We start from the raw sequence: 17,586 nt of genomic DNA, 5'->3' as shown, positions 1-17,586 counted from the left end.
AGTCTCTGAAGAATCATGAACTTTTTTTTTTTTCCTGCAGATAAAGACTTCAAAAGGTTGTAACAGCAGTTCTTGGTACCTTCCAATTTGGCCCCAAAGGTCCTCTCTTCGTCTTAACTGACTGGAATAATGCAGGGTCTTCATCAGCTTTGTAGTCCTATAATATAAAAAAAAAAACACATCTGAGAGTCAGAAAAAAAACACCCCAGATTCAATATCCCACTGTATTAAGATTCTGTTCAAGACTACCAAATAGATTCTCCTGCATGGTCTGGAGCAGGACGGGTGGAGTACATTTATTAGGCTAACTTAAGGTTGTGTTGAATGCTTCATCACACCCACTCAATCACTGCGTATCACCAGTGGTGCTCATTATCCATTTACACTATGATAGCACACCAGGGCTGCCTTCTAGGTCAGAATTTTCATGTGCTGCATAAGCACTATCCTATGAGTTTTGTGAACTTTTGAGGAGAAGAGAAAGCAGTAATACGGAAAGTAGTGTGCTAACATTTTCCAAGCTGCAACATATGTCCACTCCTCAGAACACAGAACAGAAAGGGAAGAAGGCATAAGGGAGCTAACTTGCAACATCAGAAACTGCATAATCTCAATCTGTGAGACATCACCAGGCCAAGCACAGAGAGGGCACAAGGCTACAGTCTGAGTGGCACTGCTTTACAACAGACAACACTGCTTACCAAGTTATAAACGGTGAGAAAAAAAGCTAATATTAGTAGAGTTGAAAATGACAAATGCTTCCAACATATGGATTTACTTAATTTAACTGATGAGGGGTATGAAAATGATTACTTGATAAAGATGCTACTTTGGAAATCAGGAAAGGATTAAAAACTTGGACCTCGGTAACTAAGAACACGTAAGGTTTACACAATGTATGAAAAACATCAACCTAAGAATACTATCACATCCAAAAAACCAAGGAGAACTGTAAAAGTTTAAGTTGGTTTAGAGCAGAACAAATGCTTGGCGGGTGCTACAGAAAAGCCCAAGAAAGTTTATCAGAGTTTAAGGTCTCATTTTTAAAAACAAATTTCAATGAGGAAAAAATTTGCAGAACACTGAGTGAAAGAAATACCACCAGAGAAGTAGCTACTGGCACCCCCCTCCCACCCAACTCCTGCATCAGAGTCGTCACAAGGAATCACATTTGTAAACTGCTTTAAAAGATGAATTAAAACTAAATCTTCACATATCTAATGTATTCCCCTATATTCAAAATTAAATACTATCAGCAGAAAGACAGACAAATTAGATAAATGGCTCTCTAAATATTAAAACTGAAATATCAATGCTTCTTTTGAGGCATACTGAAATCATCTAACTATATCTCTGCTGCAGTAGTGTGCTTTGGAGAACTGGCTTCCCTAGGTAAGGGAGTTAAAGTTCTTGCAGACAAAGGCATGAACATAAGCACATAAAAAATAAACCCAAACACTGGAACATTATAGAGCAGGAATTGTCAGAGTTATACAGCGACCACTCTAATCTAATATTCTGTCTTAGTGGCCAGTAACAGACACTTCATGGAAGGATGCAAATAATCCACGACAGAGCTATCACTCCAAGCAGTGAACACATTGGTTTTCCCTATTCTGTGGGTTTTTTTCTGGAAAGGATATAAACTCTTCCATTATAGAGGATCGTATAACTGGGTATTCCTCGCCACTTTTATTCTTGGCCTCAGTTGCACCCTGTGGTAATTAGTGACCAATGAATTATGAACTGTCCAAAAGTATTTCCCTCTCCTATTGTTCTGAAGGGATTGCATATTTATTCTCCATATTTATTCACCAGAAAAATCTCAAATGAACCTGGGAAAAACAATCCACACAAAAGAATTCCAGTCAGCTTTCCTCAGCCCTCCCTAAACAGCTCCATTTCCCTATTTTTCATGTTTAACTCATGTAACTTGAATTCAACAGATGGTATTAGTGCATATACAATTGAGGAGCTATTATATGCAGTCATCGTTTCAGCTGTCAGAATCATTGAAGATCATGTGCAACACAACAGTTTTCAGATCTAGATTCTTCCATTAGCACGGAGGAATGAAGACTACTTCTAGACTGAAATTCCGAATCCACAGAGCAAGGCTACACAAATTAGTTATTAATGCTTTCGTAACCATTCTGACATTTACAATGCACTTTCTGCAATCTGGATGGAACTGAAAAATCCAGGTCCTCTCAGAGGAATCTATTTCACTTGCAGAAAATCAGCTGTTATTCTCTGATACTTTCTTCTCCCCAATTTTTTCTCGCTGCTCCAGCTCTTTTAATGCATTTACCTATACTGTGTATTAAAACAGGCTGAAGAAACCTTTAAATAGATTTTTTTTTCAGCCATTCTGTAATTAATACATCTAGAAAGTATTTATAGGTAATTCAGATAAACTTCCATATTAAGCATTCAAATACATACTTCGAGAATTGAGCAAGTATTTCCTAGAAACATCCAAGTGAGCCAAGACATTCAATCACATTGCTAACCAATACATTTTAGGAACTTCCACAAAATAGTAGTTTCCTCTATTTCTCCCTCTAAACAGAAACAATATGTTTATTTAAAGAACCCATATACTAGACACCCAACTTTAGCAGCATGCTCCCACAGGTGCTCCGATAATACTTCATCTACCCCACGGGGACAATTTGAGGAATCAGCATAAGCACTGTATATTAACATTTAAATTCACCAACACTTATATGTATGTCCAGTCAAATTATTATAATTGTAGAAAGACTAATAGCAATATTTGTCATGTGAATTTTAGTGAGGACCCACTTATTTACGATTTTACCGGAACAAAACGTGTCCTTTTTACAGACATCAAAAAGAGCAAATATATTCCATCATGTATGACAGCTTCAGCACAGAGTACACAGCCCTAATCTCAATTACTGCTGCATGTGAGCAGCAGCACCCAGCAAGACGCCTGCTGGCTTTGTTCGCAGTCTGTCTCCTCCAGGAAACCAATGGGGGAGGCGAGCAGAGGGCACACAATTTACAGTACTTGCCACCAGCTGTAGACTTCTCATCTCATTAGTTATTTCCAAATACTGTTGGTGAAGACAGCTGCAACCTACCCAAATCCTCAGGTCCTGCATATTCTGGAGGCTGAATGCGATACTTTTTTTTTTTTTTAACAATCCTTGGGTGGAAAAAAAAAAAAGGCATTTTCTTTACAAGTAAATCACCTTTAAGAAAGATATGTAAATACTGAAGCAGAATATTTTTACAGAAATGTATCTAATGTTTTAAATTACTGATTATGACTGTCTTTTAGCAATTTCACTCAAACACTAGATGGAAGACACTGAGAAAAGGATCAAGCTATAGTAATGAATAAACAAACTTCCAATAAACGTTTTTTTCTAGATAACTAATTCCTGGCATAAGTATTGCTGCTGTCTTGGGGTGGTGAAGCATTAAACAGAACCACAAAATACAAGAGTCCCCATATTTTAGTGTCAGTTTTGTAAATAAAACCAGGTACTGCATTGAGACAACCCTGAATTTCTTTCTTAGATTGTCTCTACAACCTAATAAGGTAAGAGCTCACATGGCAGTGGTGTAGGACATATGGATATCCATACCATGTATTTCATTTGCACTAGCAATGCCCAGAAGATGCTGCCTGGCCTGTTCTCCCAGCTCTAAGCACAGTCTTGCAGCATTGTATGACAACATCATATTTAGGATGTTCCCACAGCTAGAGTATCTCTGTGCTTTCTTTAGAGGGAAAAAGAAGAAAGTACAATAATTATAAAGAGATTGCTGTCGTGCTTCCATGGATCACTACAGAGCACAACAGGCCAAACCTAAAAGCAACAGAAGGACAATACCAAAATAAGCCCAACATGTAATATACTGGAATATTAGGAAACCAGGAGAGAACATAACACAAAATATCTTAGGAGACTCAAATTCTATGGTACATCTGTATTTTGAATATTACATTATTTTTTTGTACTCTTTTCTCTACAAGAATACATTAGAAGTAGAAGAGACACTGAAGACAGTAAGAGTGATTAATGATGGGACCAATTCCATACAAATAACAAACAAAGTAGACCATGAATCTTCAGCCTAGAAAAGACATGACTGAGAGGGGCAAAATATGGAAATCTGTAAAACCAGAGAAGGAATATTTGTAGGTAGAGGCTGGAGCTAGTAGAAGCTGAAAACCATAACCAGATAAAATTGTCAGCAATCCAAGCAAAAGTTTTAAATTACTTTCAACACAGACAGAATACTGCTAACTCTTTCAGTGGTCAATACTGTTCAAGAAAGAAGGCACAGGCACCTTTTACAAGGGAGTGATTTTTTGAAAATCTTTTGCTGAAGGAAAATGAATTCCCTTCTGACAGGCAGCACTTGGCTGAACCGATGTGTTTGTGCTGCAAGTGACATGTTTCTAGGCCATAAAACTTCTTTCTTCCAAACTGTTCACTAGAAGGACAGATAAGCTGCAGTTCTGAGTCCTTACTAAAGCTACAGTAGTGCATCCTCATGAAGAGTAGGATGTAATCTGGACTGTTTCTTTACAACAACACACACTGCAGAGATTTCTCTACATAACTGTCAACAAGGAAGATTACACCAGACAACACAGCTCATCAGCACTGCATTTACCATTGAGAGCCCCAATACAAAGAATGCAACGAATCACTCCCATTTTAACAACCACCATCTCAAATTAAGTGCAATCCTTATAATTAAAACAGAAAAATAAACCACAGTTTATTAGTCAATGCTATACTTTAAGTAAGGCAGTACAGGGAATTAGACTATTTTGAAAAATGTTCTGGCCCATGAAACAATGTAGGCTGGAACAGCATGTGGAGGCACCAAAACACAGAAAAAGGTAGAAAGTAGAACACCTCTCCCCTACGTGGGAAGATACTACAAGTAACAGAGCATTGCAGAGATGGCAAATTTACTTCTAATATTATTTATGTTTATGCTATTTACATTTTATTATTTATATACTTATTGTTTTATGTGATGTTATATAAATATATTTTTTATATATCATAATTTTTATGCTTATTTGTCATGTCTTCTGGTTCCAGTTAGATAACACTGAATGTAATTGCTGCCTAACTAGCCCTTCTTGCACTCACTCCACTTGGGAAGCAGGGGGCATAAGCAGTAGAGTGGAGGTTTTTACCTTCCTTAACATCCAGTGTCGATGACTACTGGAAAAAGCACACTGTTGTAGTCCAATCTGAAAATGTCAATGGCAGTAAGAAAAACCCACAGGAGACTGGATAAATCACTCTGCATAAGATCAGGAAGCGCCGATATTTTGACTAGGAGACATTACTTGTAACTAGACTGTACCTTTGTACTAGCTTAAGACTCAGGACAAAATGGCTTTCTAAGACCAAAACCCCTTCCCTCTAAACTTGTCACCGAAGTAATTGCCATCACTCTTTACAGTCCTGTAGTACCCAGCAACTGGAACAGACAGGAAGAATTCAACACACTCCAAGAAGCTTACACAGGACTAATACATGTCTCACAACACCAGCAAGATAGCCAGGGCTGAACACACACCAAAGATGAAACGCCTCAACTCACTACAAGTTGCCATAAGGCACTGCCAAAAATCTGCAATAAAATGGTTCCAAGCATGCTTATAAATATAGAAATTTAACTGATCTACTTTCTTCTGTAAGCACTACAATGTGAAATCTACATAAAACGTTAATTAAAAAACCCAAAACTTAAGAAGTCAGCATCCTTGCTTGAAGAAAGATAAACAAACTTCAGAAAACAAGGCTTTTCCTCCACCAGAAAGACAGCTTCCACATTCCATACAATGGAGAAGTATAAACGGTCTTGCCACATGATTAAAGTGAAATATACTTGGCAATTTCTACATTTGCATTGCTACCTCCTTCCTGGAAAAAAAAAAAAAAAAGGTGCAAAAATATCAACAACAAACATCACTATTTCCAAGTAACAGACTGTTCACCCAAAATCATCCAAAACTTTAATATTAAGAATAGCATTCACTAATAAAAGCTGCAGCATCTCATTCCATAAGTATTTCATATCTGTATGTTATGGTATATACCACACAAGCTCATAAAAACACACTTTAGGATGCAAATTTTCAAATACACAGTGATCAGAAAACTTGCTAAGGTAAGAACTTTGCTTGCATACGCAATCTGTGTTTGGGAATTTAAACTCATCTACATAAGCAACCTGGATGTGCCTGGTTTACACTGTGGAATTATTTGACTGGATACCATAGGGGACACCTGAGCCCACACGATACTATGTCATCTGCCATCCCACCTTTCACTGCACAGGGACGTAGGTAAACTGTGCTCTTGCATTTAGGACCCACACACAAACACAGTTGCAAACACTGAGGGGAAAAAAAAAAATGTTATCTAAAAGTAAAATGTAGGAGTGAAAACAAAAATTCAGAGAAAATAGATGAGTCATGGTAATGTTTTCTATGCTAAATACCACATACAGAAGCTTTGAACCAAGACCTTTCAGGACACAGTTAACCCCAATCCTGTGAAGGACAGAAAATCCCCTCTGTCTAGGTTGAAGTCTAGATGAACAAGAGAGCATTGTAGCAACTCTTCTCAATACACAAACCCTACCAGCATGCAAGGAAGAAGGCTGGATGAAAGCCAAAGTACAAATAAACAACAGTTCTTTGCAGAGTTTAAGGAAAGTATCTGTCCAGCAAGAGCTTAACTCCTGACAGCAACAAGTCCTTCTTAGGAAGAAAAACAGGCGGCTCTTAGAACAAATATTACAGCTAAAAAACCCTGGAGCCCTCTTGAAAGTTAGACAGGCAAAACATCATTGTGCAGCAGCATAACAATATAGAGGAGCTAAAAACCATTTCAAAGAAATATACAAATATCCTTTCATAGGCAGTTCCTGCTCAAAATCTCAATATAATATGCATGAATGCAACAAACTGTTATAAAGAATTATTTAGAGAGACTGTGAGCCACATACAATAAAGTAATAATCGCAACAAATTCAGAATCTGGGTGCTTCTTTACAATTCTCATTCTCATTTATAAGACCTGCTAAAAGTAATAACAGTACTCCTGGTAGCTCATAGTTCACTCTATCAAGTAGTATAAAACTTGAAAGCATATATACAGGACACAATAATTTTAAGAAAATTTTTAGAACCTAACATAAAAATGATGAAATCTCATGTCTTCTCTGCAAATTTGTGAAAAAAGCTTCCTGAACACAGAGTAGTGTAAGACTAACTAGGCAGGCGGACACAATTTCTGCTTTTCAATTCAATATTGCATCAGGTTTTTTAGACAAGAAAACATACATATTACAAGTGTTATTTAGCAGAAAACGCACATAAGGTTGACTGTGGAAGGAAATGCAGACTAGTACTTTTCTCTGATACGATCCATAGCTCTGGGAGTATTATACAAAAATAGCTGTAAACCTGATTTCAATTTTTTTGGTTTCACTACATTCTACTTTCTTACATATTGTTTCCAAAAAATGTAGCCTCTTCTGAAGTTAATTGAGTGTTCACTTCCACTTAGTCTTTAAAAAAATCTTACTCTCCTGGGAAGTGATTTTTATATACAAATCACAAAGTTACATAGATTGTGTGCTGGAGATGATTAAGAGGACAGGGTTAAATTTATATCTAGAGAAAGCTACAGATGTCAGCCAAATTATTTCTATACATACTTAAATGAGCATGAGTTAGCATATGCATGCCATTAGTATCTTAAAGAAATTTACTATTTTTATATTTATGCTGACTGTAGTTCTGAAACTAAACTGCTACACTACAATGGGTTGGGCTGAACAAACGGATAAATCCTGAATATATTAAAACTTTTATAAAAATTGCTAGATCTTATAAATGTAGTTCCATTCTTTTAGTCACACTCTTATCCAAGCTAGTACATTTTCCAGGCAAAACTATGACTGAGACAATAAGTGTACAAATAAAACTTTCCTTTGGCAATGCTATGCCTTTTCCCTAAAAAAAATGAGCACGCCAAAAAACCCAAACACTTAGAATGGTAATTCCCAAACAACAAGCATCATAACAGAAAAAAATGCCATGCAACGCACATGATTTCAGAAACTACCCAACAGAGTGAACTAGTGAGTGCCCTAACATCACTGAACAGAGGCAAAGAAACCATAGGCAAAGAATCTCTGGACAAATAGAATACATGGAAAACAGCTAATGCTTTCACAGGGGACATATGATTTCTAAAACCAGCAGCTTTCTCTGAAGGCATAAAAGAAGCATGTAGATCAGGGCAATTTTGTTACTATGATGTAGCTGAACTTCCAAAAAAAATTCCTCGAGTTCCATTACCTAAACTTCATAAACATATTAGCATAAATGGAAAAGTCTCTCTCATGGAGCTATGAGCAGGAAAGAAAAGGGCCAGAAACTGCAAATTTTCGTAACAGAAGAGACTCTGAGTCTGGGTCCCAGAGTACTTCTTCTAACAAATCCTTAACTGTAACAGAAATGGGGCAAACGAGTGGAAAGGGTGTCTAGTCTACAGATAACTCAGAGTTATCAAAGTTTGCATAAGAGTTTGAATACAAAGTCAGTCATTGTTTAACGAAGTCAGGACTTTGCAAAACTGAATTCCTGGGAGATGAAATGGAAATGAAAATTTGAATCACACGGTAAAAATTAGTTCCAAGTATTCCTACACAATGATGGGCTATACTGAAAGTTTGTATGTGAAAGTATTTGCTCAAAATATTTGCTAAAAGTATAAATGGTGTTAGAAGCTACTAAAAAAGGAGAATGTAGAAACATCAGAAGAGACTTAAGATTGGATTAAATCACTCTGCACTCATAGTTTTGACACTCTGTAGGTCAAATGTACAAAAGAAAAAAAAAAAAGAAAAAAGAAAAAAAAAAAGAGGATAATGGTATTGAGAGTAGTTCCAAGGACTTCCACATGAAGATGGGCTTAAAGATAAGGACCCTCAGCTTGATAAAGAGGAGGTGGGGGAAGATAAAGAAAATATAATCAGAATCTGTAAGATAAAGTGTGCAGAAAACATAAGGAAGAAACATTCTTTCCCCCCCCCCATTAATTAAATTATCAGTCAGGCAAAAAGGAAGTGTTTTTTCTCCATGCTATCTAACACTCTACAGAATTCATGATGCCATAAAGGTCAAAGTAGAGGTATAAATGGGTTAAAAAATAGATTAGATGTGCTCATGGGCATGTAAGTGGCTAATAAACGCAAGAGGCCAGATATAACCACTAGCTCTGGAAGCCCTTTAAATACAGATTGATCTTTCAGAGATATGCATCTCCCAGCTGCTAGTATGCACTCCCCAAGTTTCTTATCCTTCCACAAGTATCTGCTACTGGCCACTAACAAGACACTGGGTTAGATGGATCTTTGTCCTGAGCCAAAAATGTAACTTCTTTTAGCATACCACCATCTGTCAGTCTTCAGTACAAAGGAAACGAGCAATACCAAATGCAGGCCACGTAATCTAATAGTGCAAGAGGGCAGACAGCGTGAGCAGTCCTGTTCACTAAGAGTCCTTCAAACAGAATAAATACTTAAGTTCAACACACAGTAATAAACACAATCCTTTGTTTACACATACTGTGATCAAGCAAGCACTCTGACAGATGACAGCACTGTAGTTGTCTGCCACAATTCCAGGCATGGAATAGGGAATGCACAACATACATTTACCTGCCAGTTCAGCTCTAAGGTCATATGGAATGTCTGAAAGAACAAGAGGCAGCAAAACGATTCCTCGCTGCATTAAAATAGGCAAGACACATTTAATTTGATTTACAGGGCGGTTCTCCAAAGAATGTATTTTCATACATGTAAATCCAGAGATCATCTGTTAAACATCAGTTAAGCAACAGTGCAGGTTATACAGCTATGCTGGTAATGCAAATGGAAATTTATGAAATAAACCTTTCCCCTTCACACACCACAGACTTTCCCCTCCTTCTTAGACTTTCCTGCAAAGGAGTCCTCTCCCCACAATGCAGGATGCCCAAGTGTTTATATTCAGAAAATAACAATTTGATAGTATAAAGAACAACTTCCTGCACAAAACTGAGACAATCAAATTTATTATGCAAACACAACTTGGTGTTCATATTAGTGCATAACGTTTTCCTATTACCCAAAAATTAATGATTACACATAGAGCAGTCCAGCTGTTACAATTAAACAAACCAGACAACAACCCCAGTAGATACAGATGTGTAGAACACAACAGCAGTAAAAACAAGGAAGGCAGGCACGTAAATAACTATGGTGAAGCTGCTCTCAAAAGTTGAATAAACCAGCATCTAAAAACAACACAGGATACCTTCTTACACAGATTAATCATACACCCTATGAAAAATCTGACAAGAGCTGGCAATGTGTGCTTGCAGCCCAGAACCCACCCGTGCCCTGGGCTGCAGCCAGAGCAGGGGGGCAGCAGGGCCAGGGAGGGGATTCTCCCCCTCTGCTCCGCTCTGGGGAGACCCCCCTGCAGTGCTGGGGCCAGCTCGGGGGCCCCCAACAGCAGAAGGACACGGAGCTGCTCGAGCGGGGCCAGAGGAGGCCACGAAGATGCTGGGGGGGCTGGAGCAGCTCCCCTGGGAGGCCGGGCTGAGAGAGTTGGGGGGGTTCAGCCTGGAGAAGAGAAGGCTCCGGGGAGCCCTTCGAGCGGCCTCCCAGGGCTTAAAGGGGGGACAGGAAAGGTGGGGAGGGACTCTGGGTCAGGGGGTGGGGATGGGACATGGGGTGATGGTTTTGCACTGAAAAAGGGCAGATTTAGATGAGATCTAAGGCAGAAATCCTTCCCTGTGCAGGCGGTGAGGTGCTGGCCCAGGGTGCCCAGAGCAGCTGTGGCTGCCCCCTCCCTGGAAGGGTTCAAGGCCAGGTTGGATGGGGCTGGGAGCACCCTGGGCTGGGGGAAGGGGGCCCTGCCCGGGGCAGAGCGTTGGGACTGGATGATCTTTAAGGTGTCTCCCAACCCAAACACATGACTGTAAGCTGGTTAACAAAACAATGACAACAGAGGGGAAAAGAATGGGAACTATTACAAACATTAAGTTTTGTCCTGTCAGCAAAATCTCAACATGGCAGATAAACTTAACTAGAAATCTCTTCATGTATTTATTTCAGTAGAATTTGATACAATCACATTCAGGGTACCACTGCCTTTTCTGTGCAAATTGCTGTTGAAAAGGCAAGCTGAACATGTGCATGCCCAGCACTAAACCTTGACACACTCACTTCATCTAGCCACCAATTTCCATGACGTGTAAGCAAGCTAACGCAGACTCCACACAATCCTAGAAAAGACACTCCTTCCAAATTTATACCTATGCTCTGTATACAAATTTACTGAGTAACCATGTGCTTTTACTAATAAAAATCTGTCCTTCTGAATTTTTGCTTCTTATATCAAGATATTAAGCTTTAAGTTGTCACGGAAAAGAACGCAGACTCCTATGGATAGGCTTCTGGCTTTACCCAGGATACTTATGTTTGCCAAACCAATCACTAAAGATGAAATTGAAAAAGTAATCCTAGAGCTTTCAGAATAAATAAACAGTTCAAATCTTGAGACTACTCTGATGAACAAAGTTTAAAAATAAACAAAATAGGTCTAGATTTCAATGGCAAAATCCAATTGATCCTCCTGAGATTGCCATAACCCTAGAGTAAAGGATGTGTAGAGGGACAGAATTTTTAAAGAACCTGTAACCAAGAAGTAGCAGCAGAAGCACAGGAGTAGCTTGGTGGAGACAGTGTGCTCTGTCATGCAGGACAGCTGCAATAGATTCTTGCACTTGGTCTCATGCACCAAGATGGGCACATAAATGCTTGCTTGACCAAATCAATTACTTTATCTACAATTAAAAGTAAAACCTACACTTGTGCCAAAAGTCTGTCACCCTTCATGTCTTAGTTGTATAACTGGAAGTCAAGTTCAGTAGACTGAAGTTGTAAATGCATTTACTAGGTGTGGAACTTTGGAACGAATAAGTCTATTCAAGACAATTTTCATTTATCTGCTGGGTAAAATCCATACCGTTTTAGTTTATTCACAATCAACGCAAAGCATCAATAGAATCAGCTGCATGCTACATCCATATTCCAATGGCAGAACATTTACTTACTCCTGGTTCTACTTGAGTTCTATCTGCAATGTCAATATGGACAACTTCAACACTCTTCCATGTGTTTGGATCTAAATTGTGCACCTGCAAAATGAGAAAAATTAATGATTTCCAGGTTGTCACCTTACACAGCGGTGCACCTTACACAGTCCGTATGCATGCCATAGATTTTTTTCTGGACTTAATAAATGCAGTGTTCTCAAAACCTAATCTTTCCTCCTCTGTCTTTCTAAAAGGGAATTATCTCCACAGTTAAATTCACTCACTAACCAATCTTAAACCAGCACGAAGCACTTCTTGTGCATTCAGGAAATCTCAATTTAAAATTAAGCTGTATTCTTCTGTCATATTAATTAGCACTTTAATTAGCACTAAGGAGATCAAGCTCTAATCAGAAACATCACCCATTCTGCAAACTGCATGAGCATTTCAATCTAGAAAGAAGCTGCACAAACTCCGAAGTGCAAATATGGCAGGTTTCAATAACCTGACTAAACCTAGTAGGTTCCCTAAATCATAGGGCTGCCATGAATATGGACCGGATGAAGTGTGTGAGGTACGAAGGTATATAAAGGTCTGAAGATTTAATCAGCTTCACACCTGTAGTTTGTTAGGCATACCTAAACTTGCAATTACAGCAAGCAGAGCCGTCCAAGAAATACTCTCCTCTGTAGCACATCCAGGGCTCCAGTTTATCCAAACACTGAAAATATACTGACAAGTTTTCCTTTGTGGATACTTCATAAGTATATTGGTCACTAAAGATAAAAAACATCTCCTGAAGAGACCTGTGAACCAAATCTGCTGTCTAGGGAGGAAAACGAGTACTGCCAGCCTCAAAAATGTACAGAAGCAGCTTCAATACATAACTCTACAGCAGTGTACACAGATAAACTCCAAAAGCCTTGTGAAACCTGTTTTCAAACAAACTTGTCAGCCTAAGCAGAACTAGCATGTCTAAGGTAAAAGAACATGAAATTAAAAAGAACTTACTGAAAACCTATTTAAATATTTGAGTGAGAATCAAGCATCTGCACTGACCTCAATGTAAATAAAAACCTTTTCTTATTCTCGCATCTCTTTAGATGAGACAGTTTGACCACCTTAGAAGGATTTGAATAATGCTTTTCTTGTTTTACATCAATCACTGGTAGGGCTTTGATTTTATGCAGTAATTACCCACCATTACCAGGTATAGAATACTTTATCTGGATGACTGTGTTGAAAACATTACTAATACTTGGTACCCAAATCCCAACTCACATTCTCTGATGTCCCCAAATCTGGTTTATGCCAGGTCTCAATTTTTATGAAGAAGTCATCTTTCATGTATTCATTCTGTAAGAATTAAAATCAAAAAGCGTGAGTCTGGTAACACCTCTCTGCTTAAACTTTAGATAAATGGTATTTACATATAAGTCCTACTAAGCCTTAACTAGCAACAAATTCTTTTTAAATTATACAAGAATAGAGATCCATTACCTACACACAGAAATAGGCACAAGGAGATAACTAGTATCTTAAACTTAAGTATCAGCTACAGCAGTAAGTACGACATTAAAATGAGTCATGTTTGAAAAATCAAACTCTAACTCTCTGCACACAAATACAAATAATACTGTCATTTACCTTTTTCGTTTTTTTTTTAACTTTCTCTTTTTTGGGGGGTCAGAACGGACCTTAAAGCACACGGTGCTGGCTCACGGGCAGTTTTCCCTCCACCAACCCCCCCCAGTCCCTCTCCTTGGGGCTGCTCTCCAGCCACTCCTCGCACAGCCTGGCTTTGTGCTGGGGATTGCCCCGACCCACGGGCAGGACCTTGCACTTGGCCTTGTTGAACTCCAGGAGGTTTGCCCAGGCCCTCCTCTCCAGCCTGCTCAGGTCCCTCTGGATGCCATCCCTGCCCTCCTGTGTGTCACCCACCACACAGCTCGGTGTCATCAGTGAACTTGCTGAGGTTGCCCTCGATCCCACTGTTCATGTCCCCCAACAAAGATGTTAAACAGCCCCGGTCCCAACACTGACCCCTGGGGAACACCACTCATCACTGCTCTCCGCTCGGACATCGAGCTGTTGACAGCAAAGTGTGATCATCCAGCCAGTGCCTCATCTACCGAATGGTCCATCCCTCAGGTCCATGTCTCTCCAATTTAGAGACAAGGATGTTGTGTGGGACAGTGTCAAATGCTTTGCTCAAGTCCAGGTCAATATCATTCTTCAACCCTGAAATTCTTTACCTCTATGTTCAAGTACTTTTCAAATTATTAATACTGCAGTTAAGACAAAACAACTAAAATACATGGAAAATTTTTAAAAATTAGACTGAGAGGCAGGTGTAATAGCTAATAAACACTAGTTGTTACTGTATAGCACAGTTATGATCATAAAGGTCGAGCTGCCACTAAATTGTATGTCCAAAGAATAGCACAGAACACTTCTCATTTCAGAAGAAAGCATACATCAGTGTGCACATGTAACATGATGAGTTAAGCTAAACAGTTCACAAACTCATTTGATACTCCTTATGTTCCATTCACCTAGTGAGAATCTAAATTGAGCTTTCAAGTGAGCAGATAAAGCAATTTAACGTCAAGCTTACAAGCTTCCTTAAACAGGTCATGAATATATACAATCAGGGAAGTAAAGTCTTGATGTCTTGACCTTTCATCTTAAACAAAAAAAAAAAAAACAAAAAACCCAAACTGCCAGCTATGAGTATTCATTTGGATTCTCGATTAACCCGTTTTAACTGAGGCAGGATTTTACTTTGCGGAAATGGGATTTCAGACAGTTAGGGACTGATCTTATTTCGTTACTGCTCCTGCATCCAAGAGTGTAGAAACCTCTGATTTAGCTTTTCCCCTCTCTCCCTCCCCCATACCCCCCACCTTTTTTAGCATTATGTCTTACCAGGACAGACATTATGCAGCTGTAATAGTAAAGGCATAAAAGAAGATGTAAAAAATGAAAGCATTTCTCTGACAAATTACAGTTCTTTCTAATTATAGACATGTGCAGACAAATAAAGTAACAAGGAGCTCTATGCCAGGAACCCTGACAAGGCATATATAAAAGGTTGGAGCTAGCTTGCTAGAGCCAGTCAACTGTAGCAGTAGTAACAGATAACATATATTTTGAAAAAACCAACATAGGACTGATAGTAATTCAAATACTTACTGTCACAACTGGTCATTGGAAACACAGGCAATGAAAATGAAAAGGAAACACAAAGTGTTATTAGGTACAATTGTGTCTGAAAAGTCTCACATATAATGTTTGCTTCACAGTGTAAGAAACATTCAAGATTAATCTAACAGCGTTTGTGCGCATCAAGTCAGCAGAGTTCAGCAGACTAACTTGCTAGCCTTAACCTGAGAAGTTCATTATGTTTCAAACTATTCAACAGAAACAAAAGAAAAAGAGAATACTCTTAGAACTTATGCAACTAAAAGTATTAAAATAAAGCAGTCATCCTAACAGACTATGAAGAATTAAATTATTTTCAAACAGGTTCTGTTCTAGACCTTAAGAGAATCACCTCTTCCGTCTCATCCCAGGGACACTGGATACTAAGACTCCATAGGAAACAGAGAACTCATCCATGAAGGTTGCTCTTCAGAAGCAGCTCTTCTTTTCAGAAGAGGCGGCCTCACAAAGGCAACGTTACAATTTGAAACCTATTTCCCACTTGATGGCACCCTCTCTTCTCCTAAACCACTGAAGATTATTCCTCAACTGAGCACTGACAGCAAAACAAATGGGAGACCTACTTGTTCTACAGTAGGGATACGCGTTCCAAGCCTTCTCATGGAAAACCAGGGAGCCTTCTGGAGCAAACATCCTTACAAAACCAGGAACTTTACTGTGAAAAACAAACATTGACAACATTTTAAGAATTTTTGCCAGCTGAAATTCCTCACTGATTTATTCTACTCTAATAAGAAAGGCACATTCTACCTAAGCACTTGAAAGGTTATGATGTACAAGCTATCCAGAGTTAAATACACAGGAGCCCCAATGGTGTTACTGATCACAAAATAATTAAGAAAAAAAAAAGGTATGTAATAATAATATAATTGAGAGCAAGCTAGATCGAAAATAATTTTGGAAGCACTATGATCATGACAAAAGCTACGTTTTCTTTTCTCTTTAAGAACAGCAGACACCTGTTGAGGGAGAACGCTGCCCAAGAGATTTCACCTCCAAGCTCTCTAGCAAAACGGCAGGTTCATCAGTGAGCAAGCCCGTGACTTGGTGGGCTGCAGCCCCGACAAAAGGCCATTCAGCTATTTCAGCTGCGCCTGAAGAGGACAACTGCAGCTCACCATAAGCAGCAGAATTACCATCTCCAGTAGCAACTGCCCTCTCTAGTCCAACAGTGCCCATGACAGTTGCCAAAAATTGGATGCTTGGGAAAACAGTAACAAAATCTGATACAAGATAAATTTCGTATTACCTAAGAGAATACATGAGGCTGGTGCCCTTAAGTAGGTGAGCTTAAACAAATTACATGTATGCATGCATGTAAATGATAGAAAGTTCAATCTGCATATGCGTTCCATTCTCAGTTTTTCTCCAAGGATGGCGAATAAGTTCCTGTGCTTTTTTCTTTTAAATTCAAGGAATAAAAGCCAACTGGCGATTCCTTTTTTACATTGCAGAAACCTTATGTCCCATTCATCTGGGACTTCTCTCTTTCCAGAATAAGCAAATATAATCCTTTCAGCTTTTCCACACGAGTCATGCTGCCCACACTTCTTTCTACCCTCTAGTTTCTCTCTAGTTTGTGCACATCTGAAAGTCCAATACCCAAAACCAACCAAAAGGAATTAGGACCCACACCTTGTGTGCAACAATCCTACATAACACAGGCCTGGAGAAAGTTTGCCTTCATGTTTACCTTCACATAGCTGAGACTCTCAACATTCAGATGCTTTTGAACAGTCCTGCTGTACAGCATTTATTTCCCACAGTGTGTCTGTGCCTCCCTCACAGGTAGCCAACTGTAAATGTATTCAGTTCTTCAATTTTTTAGATCTTTTTTCCCAAATTATAAACTCTTGGAATACTAATCCTCACAGCTTGACAGCATATTACAAATCCTAACAATATGAGTGCCTTTATGGTACTGCAGCCCTCTGAACTAACATTGACTGTTAATCCCCAGAGGTTCAGACCCCATTTGGGCCTGTTTTCCAAACAAGCCAGGTATGGCCCACTCTGAAACACATGTAACTTCTGAAAATATTCACCTTACTCATTCCTTCTCAGAAAAACATTACCCTACCCCACCACAAGAACTTCTGTGATGCCTTAGAGTGTTTTTAAAGAACATTCAGGCAACAAGAACTCCTTCTTGAATCACATAAAAACATTCTTCCTTTATAATGCAACA

The 17,586-nt window shown here is 38.9% G+C and overlaps 1 protein-coding gene across 2 annotated transcripts in view; it reads right to left on the bottom strand.

Annotated features, from left to right (window-relative positions):
- The window catches only part of PITPNB (phosphatidylinositol transfer protein beta), a 33,436-nt gene that overhangs the window by 11,854 nt on the left and 3,996 nt on the right, over positions 1–17,586 (bottom strand). For both annotated transcript variants that reach the window (XM_042805390.1, XM_042805391.1), the window contains exons 4-8: positions 15,962–16,053; positions 15,369–15,376; positions 13,455–13,529; positions 12,192–12,275; positions 80–157 (exon numbers count right to left, since the gene is read on the bottom strand). In XM_042805390.1, coding sequence (XP_042661324.1) covers positions 80–157; positions 12,192–12,275; positions 13,455–13,529; positions 15,369–15,376; positions 15,962–16,053 — 337 coding nt within the window. The remainder of the gene's footprint in view (positions 1–79; positions 158–12,191; positions 12,276–13,454; positions 13,530–15,368; positions 15,377–15,961; positions 16,054–17,586) is intronic.

This window comes from Tyto alba, unplaced genomic scaffold, assembly GCF_018691265.1.
Source record: "Tyto alba isolate M040663 unplaced genomic scaffold, T.alba_DEE_v4.0 Super-Scaffold_44, whole genome shotgun sequence".
Lineage (NCBI taxonomy): Eukaryota > Metazoa > Chordata > Aves > Strigiformes > Tytonidae > Tyto > Tyto alba.
The sequence above is the reverse complement of the archived record's forward strand: the minus strand, read 5'-3'. Positions and strand labels throughout refer to the sequence as shown.